A 21,567-nucleotide genomic window follows, 5' to 3' on the forward strand; every position below is an offset into this window, starting at 1 on the left:
CAGTGTGTCCATGTCCATCCCAGACTCCCTAACTATCCCTTCCCCCTGGTGACCATAAGGTTATTACAGAGTATTGAGCAGAGTTCCCTGTGCTGTCCAGCAGGTCCCTGTTGGTTCTCCATGTTAAACACAGCAATGTGTCCATGTCCATCCCAGACTCCCTAACTATCCCTTCCCCATCCTTCCCCCTCGGAACCATAAGTTGCTCTCTCAGTCAATAAGTCTGTGTTGAAGTGTTCTTTATGATCAGCTGTGTGCTTTTGCCAGAACTGCTCTGAAATTAGATAAAGATGAAGACTAAGACTAGGAAGTTTTAAGGGCGCAATTTAATTGTAAAAGAGATGGATCTTCAAAGATTGTGTTGTGTGAGATGCTGAGATAAAACCGGGGCAGAAAATCCATCTTGCCTTTAAAGGAGTCTGATCTGAACTCTTGGCATTTATTCAGATGTTCACAGTCTGTCTTCTGTGAAACAGTTGTTTTGATATAAATAGATGCAGCTTTGAAGAAGTGAGTTTTGTTATAAGCCACCAACAGTGAAACATAATCCTATTTATAAAGAAAGAAAGCTTGCCTCAGTGATCAGGGGACCTCAGTTTATTTTTGCTTACCCCCTCAAGATCATATACTGTTTTTAAAGAAGGCTTTGAGAAAATAAAAACCAGAAATGAGTTGAATCACTCATTTTTACAAAACGTAGTATGGTTGGTTTCTACCACTTCAGAGTACTTGGCAGAATACATCAGAGTGATAACATTTTAAAATATTTAAACAGAAACAGGTTGCATTATTTGCAACTTGGTGAAGGAGTTTTCACACTGTTACCGATATGACCAAGGAAACCAGCACAGTGGTGCGTAAGTGAAGCCTTTTGTATTTGTTGTTTTTGTTCAGGCACTGAGTCATGTTCAGCTCTTTGCAACCCCACGAACCACAGCATGCAAGGCCTCCCTGTCCATCACCAACTCCCAGAGCTTCCTCAGACTCATGTCCATTGAGTCGGTGATGCCATCCAACCATCTCATCCTCTGTCATCCCCTTCTCCTCCTGCCCTCAATCTTTCTGCAATGCACGAGATGAGGGTTCGACCCCTGGGTCTGGAAGATCCCCTGGAGGAGGAAATGGCAACCCACTCCAGTATTCTTGCCTGGAGAATCCTATGGAAAGAAGAGCCATGGGTCCAGAAACTGTTGGACATGTCTGAGCAACTCAGCATGCATTTTCTGTGTTACGGCACAGTGAATCCATTTTAGAAATAGTCTGTTCCATATTATTTTCCCTGATGGTTGATCCCAGGATGTTTAATATAGCTGCCTGTCCTCTACCGTAGGAACTTGTTTATCCACCCTGTTTATAATCGTTTGTATCTGCTAATCCCAAACTGCCAGCTGCATCTTCCCCCTGCTTCCTTAGCAACCACAAAACTCTTCTCTGATTGCGACTTTATTTCTGTTTCGTACATGCATTCACTGTGGACATAGTTTCGGTTCCACGTATAAGTGATGTCAGACAGTATTTGTCCTTCTGATTCTGACTTCCTTCAGTTAGTATTATCATCTCTAGGCCCATCCGCATTGCTGCAAATGGCGCTGTTTCTTCCTTTTTCACGGCTGAGTCATATTCCATAGCACGCATGCGCATCTTGATCCATTCTTTTGTCACTGGACACTTCCTTCCATGTCTTGACTGTTTTAAATAGTGCTACGATGAACACTGGGGTGCGTGTATTTTCTAGTTAAGCTTTTGCCTTGAATATATATACCCTAGAATCGGATTGCTGGATTATATGGTAATTCTGCTTTTAGCTTTCTGAGAGACTTCCATACTGTTAATCCATACTGGCTGCACCCATTTACATTGCCACCAATGGTGTACGAGGGTTCCCATTTTTCCATGCCTTCTCCAGCATTTTCAACTGCTTCATTTTTAAGTGGGAGTAAGGGAGAAATTGGAGAAGGCAACGGCAACCCACTCCAGTACTCTTGCCTGGAAAATCCCATGGATGGAGGAGCCTGGTGGGCTGCAGTCCATGGGGTGGCTAAGAGTCGGACACGACTGAGCGACTTCACTTTCACTTTTCCCTTTCATGCATTGGTGAAGGAAATGGCAACCCACTCCAGTGCTGTTGCCTGGAGAATCCCAGGGACGGGGGAGCTTGATGGGCTGCCGTCTGTGGGGTCGCACAAAGTCAGACACGACTGAAGCAACTTAGCAGCAGTAGCAGCAGCAGCAAGGGAGAAATAGAAAGCTGTGTTGGAAAGCTGCTGCTGCTGCTGCTAAGTCACTTCAGCCATGTCTGACTCTTTGTGTTTATCTTGGCTACAACTTTTACCATAAACTAGGAAATAGCTATTTTTCAGCATGAAAAAGATACAGATATTTATGGTGAATTTTTCATTTTAAGTAAAACAGATATGGGTTACTATTTGCAGGGTGTCTTTTCCTTCTTAACCATGTGACTTTTGACAGAAGCATGTTACTCCCAATATGCACCATCTTGAGCATGGGTACTTTTGACTTGCATTTTGAATAACTATTTCTGATCACAGTTGTGGTACAGTTTAAATTTGTCATACTCCCCATTTGAATTTTCATCCTTGCTATAAATCCAGCACATTGCAGTCATGGAAACTGTTAAGAAGAGTTGTTGATCAATGATGTATATACTTTATACAAATTGGCTGGTAATTTCAACTTTATTGAGCATTAAAAAGAAAAAATAAATGTTCTATAATGCATCAAAATACAACACAATATCCATCACATCCTAAAAATAGATGTGATGTGGATGCTAATTGATTTCAAGTTGTGATCATAGAGACAATTTACTCATTCTGAATATTTTAAAACGTTCTTCCTATTTCCTGTAAACCAGTTAATGACTCTCTATCTCCGTAAGTTGCAGGATCAGCCTTCTTGTTTTCTTGATACAAGGTCATCTCCTGCATTTGTAGCCATGTTTGCATTTTTCTTTATCGCATTTGCTCTGGCTTTGCTTGCTTAACCACTTTGACACTGAAGCTCATCCTATAAAACTTTTTTCTAATCGTAGATGATTAAACATTTTATAAACTTTTGTATTGCATCTAGAAATGTCATAGAGTGACTGTTCACTGTTTTATTTATTTATTTATTTATTTATTTATTTATTTTTTTTTAGTTTTTATTTTTTAAATTTTAAAATCTTTAATTCTTACATGCATTCCCAAACATGAACCCCCCTGGGTCATCCCCATGAACCAGCCCCAAGCATGCTGTATCCTGCATCAGACATAGACTGGCGATTCAATTCACATGATAGTATACATGTTAGAATGTCATTCTCTCAAATCATCCCACCCTCTCCCTCTCCCTCTGAGTCCAAAAGTCCGTTATACACATCTGTGTCTCTTTCCCTGTCTTGCATACAGGGTCGTCATTCACTGTTTTAAATAGCTTTTGAGCAGATATTTCGTGGAACACCCAACCTGGCCCCTTTGAAAGTTCCATCCTACTGGGGGTAGGAGAACGTTGTCAGAGGGACGTGTCTGTGTACATGTGTGTTTCTCGGTTTTATATAGCTTGTTTCCTGAAAACGTTTGTTTGTTTGGCTTTGTAAAGAAGTCTTAGTGGCGGCAGTTGGCGTCTTCATGAGTCATGCCTAATCTTTTGTTGTGATGCTGGCTTAGTTTTCCCAGATCATGCAGGATTTTAGTTCCCTGACCGGGAATCAAACCCCCGTCCCCTGTGTGGCCAGGCAGATTCTCAACCACTGGACCACCAGGGAAATTCTTTCCTATGGGTTTATAAAGGAGATGACTTTTATGCTGAATAAACGCATACGTACCACAGCATGGCCATGATTTCTGTTTCTCAGTAAGACGCTACCCCTTTGAAACCCAACAAACACGGCTAAGAACCACCTCAAAGCCATCTGTGTATCTGTTGCTGCTGCTGCTGCTGCTAAGTCGCCTCAGTCGTGTCTGACTCTGTGCGACCCCATAGACGGCAGCCCAACAGGCTCCGCCATCCCTGGGATTCTCCAGGCAAGAGTACTGGAGCGGCTTGCCATTTCCTTCTCCAATGCATGAAAGTGAAAAGTGAAAGTGAAAGTGAAGTCGTGTCTGACTCTTCGCAAGGACCCCATGGACTGCAGCCCTACCAGGCTCCTCCATCCATGGGAGTCTCCATGCAAGAGTACTGGAGTGGGGGTGCCATTACCTTCTCTGTGTTTCTGTTAGCAGAAATCATCTACAGGTTTCCTTCTCTAGAATTCCCAGCAAAGCAAATGTAAAAAAAAAAAAAAAAAAATACAGCTTCACTAAGTAAACTCTGGGTCAGATGTCCTTTGGGCAAAGTCTGCATACATGGATCAATGCCAACCCAAAGAATAGTATAATTAGAAGTAGGTTTAAAAATGACTGGGCTTCCCTGGTGGCTCAGATGGTAAAGATTCTGCCTGCCATGGGGGAGACCTGGGTTCAGCCGCTGGGTGGGGAAGATCCCCTAGAGGAGGGCATGGCAACCCACTCCAGTATTCTGGCCTGGAGAATCCCATGGACAGAGGAGCCTGGCGGGCTACAGTCCATGGGGTCACAGAGAGTCAGACACGACTGAGCGACAACACTCTCACTTTCATAAAGATGTCTGCAAACTGACATCATCACCTTCCTAGAAACACTGCTAGTTTTTCCCACCAGGAACCACCAAATGTGATGTATCTCCTGAGATATATTTGTCTACCATCTTTCATGCCTGCATTTCATACCATTCAGAACGCGTCAGGCATGAAAAATACACAGACCTTGGAACATTAATAAAGGACTGAAATATGTTTTCTTCCTGAAGGTTTTATATCTTCAGACACTCTGCCAGCGCTGGCAACATGTGTACAGGATAAAGTGGAGTCAGAAGGAGGGAGGCAGGTGACCTGCTGGAAACCCAGATATTGAAGCTTTGTGTTTACTCTGTAGAGGAGACGCCTGATCTTGAATTCTCTGACCTCAGAGAGGCTTGTCACCCCCCTAGAAAGCGTAAATTTACCATTTACTCTGAGGCATTGGCAACCCACTCCAGTACTCTTGCCTGGAAAATCCCGTGGACGGAGGAACCTGGTAGGCTGCAGTCCATGGGGTCGCACAGAGTCGGACACGACTGAAGCGACTTGGCAGCAGTAGTAGCAGCTGAGGCATCAGAATTACATAAAATATGTAGATTCATATTAGGGAATTATTATCTTTGGTGGCTCAGATTGTAAAGAATCTGGCCACAATGCAGGAGACCTGAGTTCAATCCCTTAGCTGGGAAAATGCCCTGGAGGAGGGCATGGCAACCCACTCCAGTATTTTTGCCTGGAGAATCCCATGGACAGAGGAGCCTGGCAGGCTACAGTCCATGGGGTCGCAAAGAGTCAGACATGGCTTAGCGACTCACACATACACATACAACAAGAAAGCTGGCTTAAAACTCAACACTCATAAAATTAAGATCATGGCATCTGGTCCCATCACTTCATGGCAAATAGATAGGGAAACAATGATTGACTTTATCTTCTTGGGCTACAAAATCACTGCAGACGGTGACTGCAGCCATGAAATTAATAAGAGATAGTTTGCCCCTTGGAAGAAATGCTATGACCAACCTAGACAGCATATTACAAAGCAGAGACATTACTTAACCGACAAAAGTCCGTCTAGTCAAAGCTTTGGTTTTTCCAGCAGTCATGTACGGATGTGAGAGTTGGACCATAAGGATGGCTGAGCACCGGAGGAAGGCTGATCCTTTTGAGCTGTGGTGTTGGAGAAGACTCTTGAGAGGCCCCTGGCCTCTGAGGAGATCAAACCAGTCAATCGTAAAGGAAATCAGTCCTGGGGGTTTATTGGAAGGACTGATGCTAGAGCTCCAATGCTTTGGCCGCCTGATGTGAAGAGTCGACTCATTGGAAAAGACCCTGATGTGGCGAAGGATTCAAGGCAAAAGGAGGAGGCAGTGGAGGATGAGATGGCTGGAGAGAATCACTGACTCAATGTTGTAGTTTCAGGTGGACTGGAAAGGGATCAAACCCACGTCTCTTGTGTCTCTCGCCTTGGCAGGTGGATTTTCATCCCTTGGACGCCTGGGAAGCCCAACTGATTGAATTATTTGTCCATAAAAGAAGCTTTGTTACTAACCTCTTATATTATCATTTGTGGCTTCCCTGGTGACTCAGATGGTAAAGAATCTGCCTGCAGTGCAGAAGACCTGGGTTCCATCCCTGGGTCGGGGAGATCCCCTGGAGGAGGGCATGGCCACCCGCTCCAGTATTCTTGCCTGTAGAATCCCCTGGACAGAGGAGCCTGGTGGGCTCCAGTCCATGGGGTCACAGAGAATGAGACAGAACTGAGCCATAAGACATTTCCACACACATAAAGTACAGTTTAAGCTTAAATAGTCTCCCCAAAATTTTGCTTTTGAAGACAAGGTCTCCGAGGCATTAAACTGACAGAGGGTTTCAGTCCTGCAGTGAACGCTGTTTTCTCTGACCCAGTGCAGAATCAACTGCAGGAGATTCTTGCCTGAACACGAGAGACTGGGTCCATAACGCATCTATTTTTCCCTACTGCAAATTCTCCGCTCATAATATACGGGTTAAATGATACTAATGTGCGTTATATGATTCGGCATAATTGCCAGATAATTTTCTAGGATGTAATCTGCATTTTTACGTTGACTTAGAGACTGCAGTGTCAAACACTCATAAGTTAAATTAATGAAGGCCTCCTGAGTTAATTGTTCAGAATCAAGGACTTAGGTTGACAAGGAGTGAGACGACCACGCTGCTTTCACTGCGTTTAAGAATTTTCATTGGAAATCAGACTTGAGAGAAAAATAATAATAAACTGTACTACAGAGGATTCAACAAAAGCCACTGGGTCAAATGAGCCTCACTCTTTCCTTGGTGGGGTGCCGGGGTCCAGCCCCGGTGGATCCAGGGAATTCGAAGGGTGGACGGAGTCGGCGAGGAAAACTTATTTATTTATTAATATAAGATTAGATTAGGAAGAAATAGTGTAGTAGGAAGATTAAGTGGAGAGAAGAGGCTGATTAACTTGGGTTATGTGGAAAACCAATAAAGTTCCAGACAAGGAGCTTGCACCATCTACGTTAGGCCGCCGGCGCCCATTTGAATATCGGAGAGTGCCCCGCCTTGGGCTCTCTCTCTTACGGATCTTAAAAGCCGGGACAAGTAAGTAGACACAGTGAGCCTCCACGTCCCAGATGGGAATTCAGCCTGAAATTAGAGTAAAGAGGAGACACGGGGAAACCAGTCCAGCGACTGGTTCCCCTTCTATTGTCCTTCAAGGCCTTTTATACTTTTGATTATACATAGAGATCAATGGGTAATACAAAATTATGTAGTGTTCACAGCCCAGACTCTTTCTGTATATTTTTTGTGTACAAAAGGTCTCAGGTGATTTACATTATCTTCTGGCCAGGAGGCTTGTTAACACTTCTTTGGCTCTCTTTCTTAATGAATGTTAATTTCGTTTCCCCTGAAGTGTTTTTCTTTAATCTGCATCTCCTTAAAGCATTAAAGTTACATCTCTGTAGAACAAAGGCACAGTGGGTTATAACAAAGAAGGTACTTAACTCAAAGATCTAATGTTGCTAATACCAGGTCTACTACTTGTTTTCCTATATACCAACTTTATCTAAAAATAAAGGATATGAAAATTTGGCAGCAAGTATTGGCTCAACAAATGAAACCTTTAATCAGTCCTATTCTAAAGATTTTGACTCCTCGGAAGCCCCTACATTCCTAGGATGTTTTAAGCTTCCTGTGCCTCCTGCGGTCAGGAGGCCTCAAACAATCACACGCGCGGCTGTACGAGTCCTGCAGGCAGGCTAGAAAGCCATCAGAGGGGTTTTTGGATTGAAACACCCTTTCAAATGCAGAAGACTAAAGCCCTGAATTGACTTTTTCCAGAGAATGTCAGAAGAGTGGAAAAGCAGGCAGATTCTTATTTTTTGAGGGGGTGGATGCTCAGGCAATTCCAGGGGGAAAACCTGAGGTCTGATTAGCCTTGCCATCAGAGCTCTGCCGCATGACCTTGTCACGGGTGGAATTCCTCACGCTGGCTCCCGGCAGTGGGATTTTTTTTTTTCTTTTTTTTTTTTAAGTTAATTTCCTGCATCGTAGTTGATTTACAGTGTCACGGCCATAGAGCAAAGGGACCCCGCTATAGACAGACATGCATATTCTTGTTTCAGTATTCTTCTCCACTATGGTTTATCACGGGATATTGCATGTAGTTCCCCGTGCTGTACAGCAGGACCTTACTGTTGGTCCATTCTACATGTAATATAGCCCTCTGCTAACTGCAGGCCCCAACTTCATCCTTCCCTCTTCCCTTTTGCCTCCTGGCAACGGCAGCTCTATTTCTGATGTCTGAGAGCCTCTTTCTAGTTTTGTAAATAACTTCCTTTGTGTCATAGTTGAGATGCTGCCTGTAAGTGACGTCATGCACTTTTGTCTTTCTCTGACTTACTTGGGCTGATAATCGCTGGGTCCATCCGTGCGGCTGCAGATGGCGTTCTTTCTTTCTTTTTCATGGCTGAGTAATATTCCATTGTCTGCATGGGCCATGTCTTCTTTATGCATCCATCTCTTGAATGACATTTAAGTTGCTTCCATGTCTTGGCTTTTTGTAAATAGTTCCTCAGTAAACACTGGGGTGCATGTATCTTTTTGAATTATAGTTTTCTCCACATATATGCCCAAGAGTTGAATTGCTAGGTCATGCTCAACTCTTTACAAACCCCACGAACTGTAGCCCACTCGGCTCCTCTCTCCATGGGATTCTCCAGGCAAGCATACTGGAGTGAGGTGCCATGCCTGCCTCCGGGAGATCTTCCCGACCCAGGGAATGAACCCACATCTTGTGGGTCTCCTGCATTGGCAGATGGGTTCTTTACCACTAGGACCACCTGGGCAGCCCCTCTGGGTCAGTCATATGGAAGCTATACTTTAGTTTTTTCAGGAACCTCCATGGTGCCCTACATCGCTGCCATACCAACTTATATTTCTACGTACAATACAAGAGAACTGCCTTCTCGGTATCATTTTTCTGTTCCTTGCACACTTGCTGTTTCAGTCCTTGCCCCTTGGTTTCTTTCTGTCCTTGCGCCCCGTTTATGAACATCCCCAGGTCATAGCTTCCATTTTACACACAAGATCACCAGTCACACAAGATTGCCTTTCATAGCAAGTCTAAACCAGGCCAACCCCAGGCTTCTCAATTCTACAGAAATGTCAAGCACAGCGGCCCTCACCTTTTTCCCCACCGTCTGCCCTTCTTCCTTGTTGCACCCCTGTGTTATGCTCACCTGCTTTGAAGGAATCGCTCTTCATGAGGCTCGTGATAATCGGGGAGCGACATCTGTGCTCTGTTTTTGTGTCATTTCCATTTCGTCCTGGATTTCATCCTCTCGATAGATTATAATGAACACATGCAGAAGCCCGTCTCAATATGTATTTACCTGATTTCTTTGTAGTCAAATCTGCTTCTGCTTTCCCTTTATCCTTCTCAAGATGTTGTCTGTGTGTGTGTGTGTGTGTGTGTGTGCATGCTCAGTCATGTCCGACTCTTTGCAACATTCATGGACTGTAGCCCGCCAGGCTCCTCCATCCATGGGATTCTCCAGGCAAGAATACTGGAATGGGTTGCCCTGCCCTCCTCCAGGGGATCTTCCAGACTCAGGGGTCGAACTCACGTCTCGTGCATTGCAGAAAGATTCTTTACCAAATTTGGTCTTGTGTTGGTCGCTCAGTCGTGTCTGCCTCTTTGGGACCCCATGGAATGTAGCCCCGCCAGGCTCCTCCGTCCATGGGGTTCTCCAGCAAGAATACTGGAGTGGGTTGCCATGCCCTTCTCCAGGGCATCTTCCCGACCCAGGGATTGAACCTGCGTCTCCCATATCTCCTATATTGGCCTCTGGGTTCTTTACCACTAGGGCCACCAAAATGTTGGAATAGCTCCGAGTCCTTCTGAATCGTAACATTTCCCTTAATCTCATGCATCCATCCTGATAATACCTTTGCTAACGCTGTGCATTCAACTCCTTCCAAAATCTGCTCCCAGACTCTTGGTCTCCAACCCAGACCTTCCTCAGTATCTGCATTCTTTTCCGGAAGGTTAAGCATCGCCCTGTTTCATATGGACGTCCGACAGCGTCTTCAGTTGTGACTTTATGGACTTTTTAAACGTTGGAGTTGATTTATGATATGATGTCCCTTTCGGGTGGACAACATAGTGATTCAGTATTCGGTAGCTTATAATCCATTTAAAGTTATTACAAATGATTGGCTGTGTTCAACTTTGTATCTTATTTATTTTATGCATAGCAGTTTGAATGTATGGTGTTTCTGAGCCTTCTGGACCTGCGGCAGATTTGCTTTATAGCTTGTTTGGAGAGTGCGGTGCCAGTTAACTGGGAGAAATTATTTATCATAAATTAGAAAAGGAGATTAGAGCAAATGTTACGATGGGACTTCATCTCCTAGCATTAAACGTAGGCTTTACGATCTCCTAGGGTCCTGCCAGAGTGCATGTTCCTCCCCAGTTTTTCAGTAGCTGTAGGAGCAGCCTGAAGAACCATTAAATGTTTTCACAGTGCAAAATGTTCAGAGCCTCAGTAAAATAGCACTTTAAAATTTGAAAATCAGTGCAAACGCGCTTAACGAAGAGACATTTGGAGAGGGTCATCACGAGAAAGGATTCAAATGGTTTCATCGTAAATACAATTTGAAAATCGAGACTTTTTAAAATTAAAATGGAGTTTAGGAATATTTGAAATTGCACTATTTTTTGCATAGTTTTCAACGTTAGTTTTTTTTCCCGTTTATGAGAGTGAACCCTAAGATAAAGAAGGAATTCTTATGAAGTCATGGAACAGAAAGACACTTGAGAATCTTTCGGATGAAGTGATTCATGATGTGTGCGTAACTCCACTGGGCTTCATTTCACTAGTGCTTTTGATTGCATTAAATCAGTATGCTTTTGCAGACAGTTTGGTCTTGAAATGTCTGAGAATCTACAGCATATTTTGATAAAATCCAATTCAGAGAACATCACACCATAATGTTATAACACAAACTCCTTTTTGTTAAATTTTTTTAAATTTTATTTTGTATTGTGGTATAGTCAATTAACAATGTCGTGATAGTTTCAGGTGGACAGCAAAGGGACTCAGGCATATATACATATACATGTAACCATTGTTCCCCGAACTCCCCTCCCATCCAAGCTGCCGCGTGACACTGAGCAGAGTTCCCCGTGCTGTCCAGCAGGTCCTTGCTGGTTCTCCATGTTAAATACAGCCGTGTGTCCATGTCCATCCCAGACTCCCTGACTATCCCTTCCGCCATCCTTTCCCCTTCAGCAACCATGAATTCATTCTGTAAGTCTGAGAATCTGCTCTTTTCAGATTCCATGTATAAGTGATATCATATCATATTGATCTTATCTTTCTGGTTTACTTCGCGTCAAATGACAGTCTCTAGGTCCATCCATGGTGCCTGCAAGGGGCATTATTTCATTCCTTTTTTTTTTTTTTTTTTTTAATGCCTGAGTGATGTTCCATTGTTGGAGAAGGACATGGCAACCCCCTCCCATATTCTTGCCTGGAGAAGCCCATGGACAGAGAGGAGCCTGGCGGGCTACAGTGCACAGGGTCTCAAGAGTTGGACACGGCTGAGTGACTAAACCAATATCCCCTTGCATATCTGTATCACATCTTCTTTATCCATTCATCTCCTGATGGACACTTAGGTTGTTTGCACGTCTTGGCTGTTATAGACAGCGCTGCCGTGAACATGGGCTTGCTTGTATCTCTTTGAATGATGGTTTTGTCCGATATATGCCCAGTCGTATGATGGTTCTACTTTTAGGTTTTCAGGGACCCTCCCAACTCTTGTCCATAGTGGCTGCGCTAATTTGCATCCTCACCAACAGGGTAGGAGACAAAGTCTGTTTAACTTTGGATGGCATGGGAGCTGGCTTCACGATCACATGTCTATGCATGTTATCATGCCGTTGGAAATGAAAAAGGAGATTCCCCCTTCTGCTTTTAGACGCAAACATGACTCTCAGAACGCTGTTACATAGTCCAGAGCAGGTCAGAATATAGCGGGAAGCTTTCCACACGGCGGGCTGTGCCTTTCTTGGGAGTAGAGTAACATTTCGTGTAGGACATTCCTCCCTTCCTGACGTTACCGGCTTGCAGTCATAAAGCCACGAGGTCTTCCCCATTCTGTTCTGACTTCGTCATTGTCGGTGAGCGTGTGCAGACCTTGCTGTTTTAGCTGCAGGACCGCCGAACGCAAGGACATGGGACGGCAGACCAGGGTCTGCCTGGAGCTGGCGAAGAGAAAACGGAACGGCTTTCTTTTCTTTTCGTCACCCGTCCGTTTTTGGTTGTGCTGGGTCTCTCTCGCTGTGCAGGCTTTGGGCTTCTCACTGCGGTGGTTTTTCTCGTTGCAGAGCACAGACTGGAGCCACACGGGCTTCAGTAGCTGTAGCAAGCGGACTCAGTCGTTGCGGTGTGCAGGCTTAGTTGCTGCACGGTATGTGGGATCTTCCGGGACCATGTCTGACTGCAAAAAAAAACAAAAAAACAAAACCTCTGCAACCCCTGGCAGTCAGCAGTGTGTGTTGTCTCTGTAGGTTCCCTTCTTGAGGACTTTCCATAGGAATGCAATTATTCTTTGTGTCTTGTGTGTCTGGCCTTGCTCTTGTGTGTCTGGCTCATGTAACTCAGCTCGTGTTTTCAAAACATTTGTAGGGACCCATTTTTCTGTGTGTGACCTGCGTTCTGTTGAAGGTGCAGACCACATTTGGAATATTCTTCATCTGATGATCATCCGAACTGCTTCCAGCTTTCACTATTACGCATCCTAATTCTGTGATCTTCCGTGGACGTGTATTTGTTTAAATGTGTGTCTGTGTTTTAGACGCTCAGTTGTGTCTGACTCTTTGCCACCCCATGGACTGTAGCCCGCCAGGCTCCACTGTCCATGGGATTCTCCAGGCAGGAATACTGGAGTGGGTTGCCATGCCCTTCTCCAGGGGATCTTCCTGAGCCAGGGATCAACCCTCTCCTGCACTGCAGGCAGATTCTTTGCCATTTGAGCCGCCTTCTCTGAGGGTCTGTATTCCTAACCCAGAATTGCTATGTGGCTTTCTACTAACTTTTGCAATTTATGGTCATGCTCCAACAAACGTAACCCGGTTTCCCCAAGCGCAGATGAACTTACTTTTGAGTTTTATTCTTTCTCGTTATCAAATGACCACTCCTTTAAAATCATCATTTTACACTGCACTCAGTAGAGAGAAATAGGGTTTCTGAAAATATGAGCAACGTGTCTTTTTATGTGGACATACTATTTGTCATCATCAGCTGTTCCTAATCACAAATGGACATCAGATCAAGATCACGTTAAGATTTCCCTTAACTGAAAAGAGTAGTAACAAAGTGAGGTGCTGAATGTGTTAATTAGCTTAATTGTGGTAATCATGTCCGAATGTGTTCACATACCACTTGATCATGTTGTGAAGTTTATATGTATAAGCAGGATTTTATTTCTCATTTATTCCTAAATGAAGCAGAAATAAATAGTAAAATTCCCTTAAAGGTATGAAGAACAACACTTTAAAAAAGAATTAGGAATTTTAAGCCATTTTGAAAATGATGTCTGTGGCACACAAGCGATACTCATGGCAATTATCACTTTATTATCTGACAAGTATTACAAGTCTTCAGACATCTGCATGTGGTGTGTTATTTCTTAATGCTGAAAGTATGGCAACATTGAATTATTTATGGATTAATACATTTATTTAAATTTTGAATTGAAAAAATCCAAATATTTGGATTGAGATATATCCAAATGTTTGGCCTGAAATAAATCCAATTGAATAAATACACTTATTTAAGTAAATGCAAAATCAGTTAAAAGATGCTGACTCTTTGGAAGAAAAGCTATGACAAACCTAGACACTATATTAAAAATCAAAGACATCAGTTAACTGACAAAGATCCATATGGTCAAAGCTGTGATGTTTTTCCTGTAGTCATGTACAGATGTGAGAGCTGAACCAGAAAGAAGGCTGAGTGTCAAAGAAGTAATGATTTTGAATGGTGGTGCTGGAGAAGACTCTTGACAGTCTCTTGGACAGCGAGAAGATCCAACCAGTCCATCCTAAAGGAAATCAGTCCTGAATATTCATTGGAAGGACTGATGTTGAAGCTGAAGCTCCAGTCCTTTGGCCACCTGATGCGAAGAGCTGACTCATTTTTAAAGACCCTGATGCTGGGAACAATTGAGGGCAGGAGGAGAAGGGGATGACAGAGGATGAGATATTTGGATGGCATCACCGACTCGACGGACGTGAGTTTGAGCAAACTCCAGGAGATAGTAGAGGCTAGGGGAGCCTGGCATGCTGCAGTCCACAGGGCCTCAAAGAACCAGACACTGCTTAGTGACTGAACAGCCACATTTAGTTAAATGTCTACAAGTTGAACGTTATCTTTTTTGTTGCTCTATTAAAATGCATTAACTTTATATGTAGAATCTTAAAAAAAAATAGGGTACAGATGAACTTATCTACAAAACAGAGATAGAGTTACTGATGTAGAAAACAAACTTATGCTTACCTGGAGATAAGTGGAGATGAGAGGTAAATTGCAAGATTGACACTGACATGTTCACACTACTATATAAAATAGATAATTAATACGGACGTGCTGTACAGCATGGGAAACTTCACTCAGAACTCTGTCATGGCCTATACGAGAAAAGAATCTAAAAAAGAGTGGATATATGTATAGCTGATTCACTTTGCCGTACACCTGAAACTACACTACACTGTAAATCAACTATACTCCAATAAAAGTTTTAGTAATAATAAAAAAATCATGCATTAACTTGATACAAAGATCTAGGAAAGAATGTCCACTGACCTGTAGTTGAAAATCACAGGTTCTGATTAAAAAAAAAAAAAAAAAAGAAAGAAATTCCTGAGGGGATAAATGAAGATGAAGAGCATGGCTCGAAGCCCCTGCAGAAAGCGCCCTCCCGGTAGACTCAACAGATCCGTCTTCCACCCAGGACACCGTAAATTAGGGGAGAGCAGAGTTTAAGGAGACGCTGACTGGCCATTGTTCTCTATTTCCCCACTGCTTGCATTTGTTTCCACAGCACAGGGAAGCCAGTCGGACAGTATAATCACCACCATCCTTCTTGGAACGGGTTACTCTGCGCTCACCTGCGGGGAGTCGAGGAAGCAGAAAAGAGCCCAGGGGAGAAATATCTCTTCTCTGCGTGTAGCAAACCTCAAACCTGGTTTACACCTCGAAACACCAGCCTGTAATTTATCTCACTGTGGTGTGATCCGCAATTAAGATAACCAGGTAAAACCATTCCGTTCAAAGGGAGTTCTGAGCAGTTGGCGGGAGTTGGCTCCTGGGTGTTCAATGTTTCAGCCTGTCTGCTGATTAGGAGACTGGAAGCTAGTCATCGGTTGCCCCTCTCTTTCACAAGGTTTGGAGCTGGGGACTTCACGGGCCGCCCAGTGGTTAAGAATCCACCTGCTGATGGGGACACGGGTTTGATCCCTGGTCTGGGACGATCCCGCATGCCCTGGTAAAACTAAGCCCGTGAACCACAGCTACTTAGCCAGTGCTTTAGAGCCTGGGGGCCGTAACTACTGAGCCCATGTACCTTGCCCTTCTCCAGGGGATCTTCCCAACCCAGGGATCGAACCCAGGTCTCCCGCATTTCAGGCGGATTCTTTACCAGCTGAGCCACCAGGGAAGCCCAGGAATACTGGAGTGGGTAGCCTATCCCTTCTCCAGCGAATCTTCCTGACCCAGGAATCGAACCGGGGTCTCCTGTATTGCAGGCAGATTCTTTGCCACCTGAGCCACCAGGGAAGCCCAGGAATACTGGAGTGGGTAGCCTATCCCTTCTCCAGTGAATTTTCCTGACCCAGGAATCGAACCGGGGTCTCCTGTATTGCAGGCAGATTCTTTACCACCTGAGCCATCAGGGAAGCCCCCAAACAAACAAATACTCTTTTTTAAAAATTTCGAAAGAATTGGAGCTGATGGTCTGTAGAAAAATAACCACGTGGCATTCTTTCCCTTTGTAAATTTTATTATTCCGTTATTATATGAGGGAGCTGCACTTTTCTTTTTCTCATAAAAATGAGTGTATTTGGGATGGGATTTATAATATGAAATCTGTTTTGAGCTGAATGAAAATGAAAACAAAACACACTGTGATTGAAGAGTCTCAGAAAAAATAGCTAAACTTCTGATTTTAAAGCCATAAAAACAAGAGCAAATTAAATCCCAAGTATATGGAAGGAAATGAATTATAAAGACCAGGAAAAAAAGATCAGTGAGAGAAAGAACGGTTAAACAGTGGATGAAACCAATTAAATCAAAAGCTGGTCCTTGGGAAAGTTCAACAAAATTATGTCGTTTCTAGCCATCTGGTCAGGAAAATAAAAGATAAGACACAGATAGATGAAAAAGGGTCACTGTTAAGGGCTTCATAAATATTGATGTAATAATTAGTGAATATTGTGAACAAGTTAATACCAATACATCTGACAACCTGGAGAATCAATGAAGAAGTATTAATGATGCAAATTAGTAAAATTCATGCAAGAAGAAAACATTAAGCATATAAGCCTGTGTATATTTAACAAATATAATTTGCAGTTAAAAAAAAAAATAGGTTCCAAAGAAGACTTGAAGAAGAAATGGCTTATCAGGTGAAACATAAAATGAAAATTTATGAAATAAAAATGCAAAATGCATGCAAAGTCACCTAGAAAATAGAAGATGAGAAAATGCTCTCAAACTCCTTTGAGGAGGCGAATATTATACCAACACAGCATGAAAAATTCATTACAATAAAAGGCAGCTGTAGATGAATACCCCTAGTAAATCTTCGTTGAAAAATCCTTAGCTAAATATTTTAAGGAGAATGCAGCAATGTATAAAAATTAGTGTCTACGTTGGGTTTAAAGATAGGAATAGGGACGGTTGGTTTAACACGGAGTAACTCATCAGAATGAGACGATAGACTTGTAGAACAGAAATGAAAATCCAGCTAAATCCAAACAAGAATAATTAGCTAAGAAAAACTGAAATAGGGGCTTCCCTGGGGGTGATTCAGCTATAAAAGAACTAACCTGGCATGCAGGAGCTGCAAGAGACGTGGGTTCAATCTCTGGGCTGGGAAGACCCCATAGAGGAGGAAGTGGCAACCCACTCCAGTGTTCTTGCCTAGAGCGTCCCATGGACAGAGAAGCCTGGTGGGCTACAGTCCGTGGGGTTGCTAAGAGTCGGGCACGACTGAGTGAGTAAGCTCTAAACACCACATATATAAAAGAGGTCTCTTCACAGTTAACTAAACGACTCTTACCAGTTAAACCTGATTCGCCAGTAATAGTAAAAAAAAAAAAATTAGAAGAAAACTTCACAAGATGCTTCCACTGGGGTTAACACAATGAAAACAGAAACACAAGACTATCACAGTATTTACAATTCTTTTCAATTACACAAGTGTTGGATAAAGAACTCTAAACATTGAGAAGCCTGGTTGTGAAATACAGAGGGACTGTTCAGTTCAGTCGCTCAGTCGTGTCTGACTCTTTGCGACCCCATGAATTGCAGCACGCCAGGCCTCCCTGTCCATCACCATCTCCCGGAGTTCACCCAAACCCACGTCCATTGAGTCGGTGATGCCATCCAGCTATCTCATCCACTGTCGTCCCCTTCTCCTCCTGCCCCCAATCCCTCCCAGCATCAGAGTCTTTTCCAATGAGTCAACTCTTCGCATCAGGTGGCCAAAGTACTAGAGTTTGAGCTTCAGCATGAGTACTTCGAATTAATATTCAGGATTGATTTCCTTTAGGATGGACTGGTTGGATCTCCTTGCAGTCCATGGGACTTTCAAGAGTCTTCTCCAACACCACAGTTCAAAAGCATCAATTCTTCAGCTCTCAGCTTTCTTCACAGTCCAACTCTCACATCCATACATGACCACTGGAATAACCATAGCCTTAACTAGACGGACCTTTGTTGGCAAAGTAATGTCTCTGCTTTTGAATATGCTATCTAGGTTGGTCATAACTTTCCTTGCAAGGGGTAAGGGTCTTTTAATTTTGTGACTGCAGTCACCATCTGTAGTGATTTTGGAGCCCCCCCAAATAAGGTCTGACGCTGTTTCCACTGTTTCCCCGTCTATTTCCCATGAAGTGATGGGACCGGATGCCATGATGTTAGTTTTCTGAATGTTGAGCTTTAAGTTAACTACTTTCAAATTCCAGGTCTAGCCTTCATTTTCATTTTGGTCATTGAACAGTGCAAGTCAGAACACTGAATTTGGTAAGTAAGAATAACAATAATTAGAAGAGTGATAATGGTCATGGCAATAGTTCAGGGCCATTTGGGAATGAAAGCTGAGATATGTCATTTAGATTTTCATTCATTATGGAGTTAACAAACAACCCTGAGGGCTTCCCTGGTGGCTCAGTGGTAAACAACCCACCTGCCAATGCAGGAGACGTGGGTTCGATCCCTGGCTTGGGGAGATCCAGGAGAAAGTAGCAACCCACACCTGTATTCTTGCCTGAAAAAAGGAAGTTGAGATTGACATTAACGGAACTCATTTGACAAGCCCTATGGTTATTTCGTTAAACTTGATGGTAAGCCGTGGCATCAGTGTATGAGCTTTCATGGATAGAATCGTACTTATTTCTAGAACCGATTGTTGACTGTAAATGAGACTGGGTGAAATGGTCCGAAAGGTCACAGATGCCAAGAGATATCAGAGTCGCCCAGTTAGATCACAGCGAAAGAAGTAAGATAGGGCTATTTTCTTCTTTCTTTCAAAAGCTCAACTCTCATCCAAAGAAAGAAAGCCTAAATGATAACTTAAGGTCGATAGCAGTGAACATGAGGATTGAAAAAGGAAAACGCGTTGCATTTCGGTGGTTAAAGTTTGCAAAGAAAAAATAAGGGTAGGCAAGAAGGATATAATGCCAACAAAAGTTGGCTGTGGGAATAAAAGGCTCTTTGATACATGCCTGCTGTAGGAGAGGAAAGGAAATCTGAGCCCCCTCCCCCAATTTAGAAAAAAAAGAAGAATATTACATCACCATTCATCGTTAAATGCCAGCTACTGAAAGCAACTTTTCCACTTTGCAGAGAAAGTGGTAAGATTTATTAAAGTGTCCATTAGAAGAGATGTTGTTGTTCAGTTGCTCAGTCGCGTCCAAGTCTTTGTGATCCCTTGGACTGTAGCCCGCTAGGCTTCCCTGTCCTTCACTATCTCCCAGAGCTTGCACAAACTCATGTCCATCGAGTCAGTGATGCCAGCCAACCATCTCATCCTCTGTCGTCCCCTTCTCCTCCCGCCTTCAATCTTTCCGGGCATCAGGGTCTTTTCCAAGGAGTCACCTCTTCCCATCAGGTGGCCAAAGGATTGGAGCTTCAGCCTCAGTCCTTCCAGTAACTAGTCAGGGTTGATTTCCTTTAGGGTGGACTGGTTTGATCTCCTTGCTGTTCGAGGAACTCTGACGAAGAAATGTGTTCTCAAGCACATGTAAAATTCGCAAGTGAGGACAGAGTAGAAAAGATCCAATCATGATTTCTGAGTCAGGGTTTTTGTGTTTCCATTAGGAACAATTCCTTGTGGCGCTCAGAATGGAAACTGCGTAGCATCTTCCTTGCCCCGAGCTGAAGTCTTAGGACTTCCATTCTTGGGCTGTAACCGGAAACCGTCCTGGGATGACTACTGTGTTCCTTCTTTGTTTATGCTGACCCCTTAAGGAAAAGGCTGGCCGCCCTGTGCCCTAGCGGATTGCAAATGGAAATGCAATGTTTACTGGAAAGAAAGTAACGTCTGTTTTTCTATACATTTTTCTAGAAGAACCTAAAAGGATGTGCATATAAGCTAAGCATACAATAAAATAAAATTATAATGTTCTGCTTTATGATTAAATGCTTCAGAATGCAGCTGCCAGTGCAGGAGATGCAGGAGACGTAGGTTCGAGTCTTGGGTTGAGAATACCCACTGGAGAAGGGAATGGCAACTCACTCCAGTATTCCTGCCTGGAGAATCCCAGGAACTGAGGAGCCTGCATATCTACAAGTTTCTTCCCGTATTAAGTCTGTGAATATGGTAACACATGTTTACCTTTTTATAAAAGCTTCTCACCAAAAATTAATACCGTTCATTTATTTTTTAACCTGTTACTGCATTGTAACAGGACTTCAACTCTGCTGGAACTTTTATAGAAGTAGGCAACTGTAATAAAACCGATGAAGATTATTTTCCTGAAAATACAGCTTAGTGAGATACCATCCAAGGGGGCACAAAAATGATGCGATTTAGCACACACATATAAACACACACATATAGCATCACTTCTGTCTTAATATGCTTCCGTGATAAAAATCCTGTTCACTGATTCTAAATCTCTACCAAAAATTAAAACCCTCATTGTAATTATGTTTACGTGGATATAGTGTATATGCCAGTATGCTAGATATAAGAAACGTTGCTATTTGTGGTTCGGATGGTAAAGAATCTGCCTCCAATGCAGGAGACCTGAGTTCCATCCCTGGGTGGGGAATGTCCCCTTGGCCGACATGCTAAAAGTCAGAAATATTACTGTTCGTGGTTCAGAACATAAAGAATCTGCCTGCAATGCAAGAGACCCGAGTTCCATCCTGGATCTGGAAGATCCCTTGGCCAGTATGCTAGATACTGGAAACATTAGTATTTTCAGTTCAGTTCAATCGCTCAGTCATGTCCGACTCTTTGCGACCCCATGAATCGCAGCACACCAGGCTTCCCTTTCCATCACCGACTCCCAGAGCTTGCTCAAACTCAAATCCGTCAAGTCGGTGAGGCCATCCAACCGTCTCATCCTCTGATATCATTGTATTCATGGAATGTTTGCATGCTTGTCCTACAAAGTGAAAACTTCGGCTGGTTTGACTATGTGTGTTCAAAGAAAAGAAAGTGAAGTCGCTCAGTCGTGTCTGACTCTTTGTGGCCCCATAGACTGTAGCCTACCAGGCTCCTCCATCCGTGTGTGTTGAAACCAGTGTTAATGGTTAAGTGGTTCTGAGTGAGTTTACTACAATCTCCCACCTTGTACTTTTATAAGGGACTGCGCTTTGCAGTGAAATCTCACTAAGTTGTATTTTCAGGAAAATAATTTTCATTGGTTTTATTACAGTTGCCTACTTCTATAAAACTTCCAGGCAGAGTTGAAGTCCTATTACAATGCAGTGACAGGTTAAAAAATAAATGAACGGTATTAATTTTTGGTGAGAAGGTTTTATAAAAAGGTAAACACGTGTTGCCATATTCACAGACTTCATATAGGAAGAAACTTGTAGATATTCAGTGTATTTTTAAGGCAGGCAAATTTAAATAACTAAAGAGGTATTTATTTATTTTAATTCAAAGCTGTGTTGAATGTTAAGAGTAATTAAAGCTTTTCTTTTCCAGTAAATTTT

At 43.1% G+C, this 21,567-nt stretch overlaps 1 protein-coding gene across 1 annotated transcript in view; it reads left to right on the forward strand.

Annotated features, from left to right (window-relative positions):
- The window catches only part of LOC101117055 (zinc finger protein 160-like), a 71,361-nt gene extending 51,278 nt beyond the window's left edge, over window positions 1–20,083 (forward strand). Inside the window, exon 5 of the mRNA XM_042242142.2 lies at window positions 19,717–20,083. Coding sequence (XP_042098076.1) covers window positions 19,717–19,865 — 149 coding nt within the window. The 3' untranslated portion in view covers window positions 19,866–20,083. The remainder of the gene's footprint in view (window positions 1–19,716) is intronic.
- The last annotated feature ends 1,484 nt before the right edge of the window (window positions 20,084–21,567 follow it).

Source organism: Ovis aries, chromosome X (assembly GCF_016772045.2).
Source record: "Ovis aries strain OAR_USU_Benz2616 breed Rambouillet chromosome X, ARS-UI_Ramb_v3.0, whole genome shotgun sequence".
NCBI classification, from domain to species: Eukaryota; Metazoa; Chordata; class Mammalia; order Artiodactyla; family Bovidae; genus Ovis; species Ovis aries.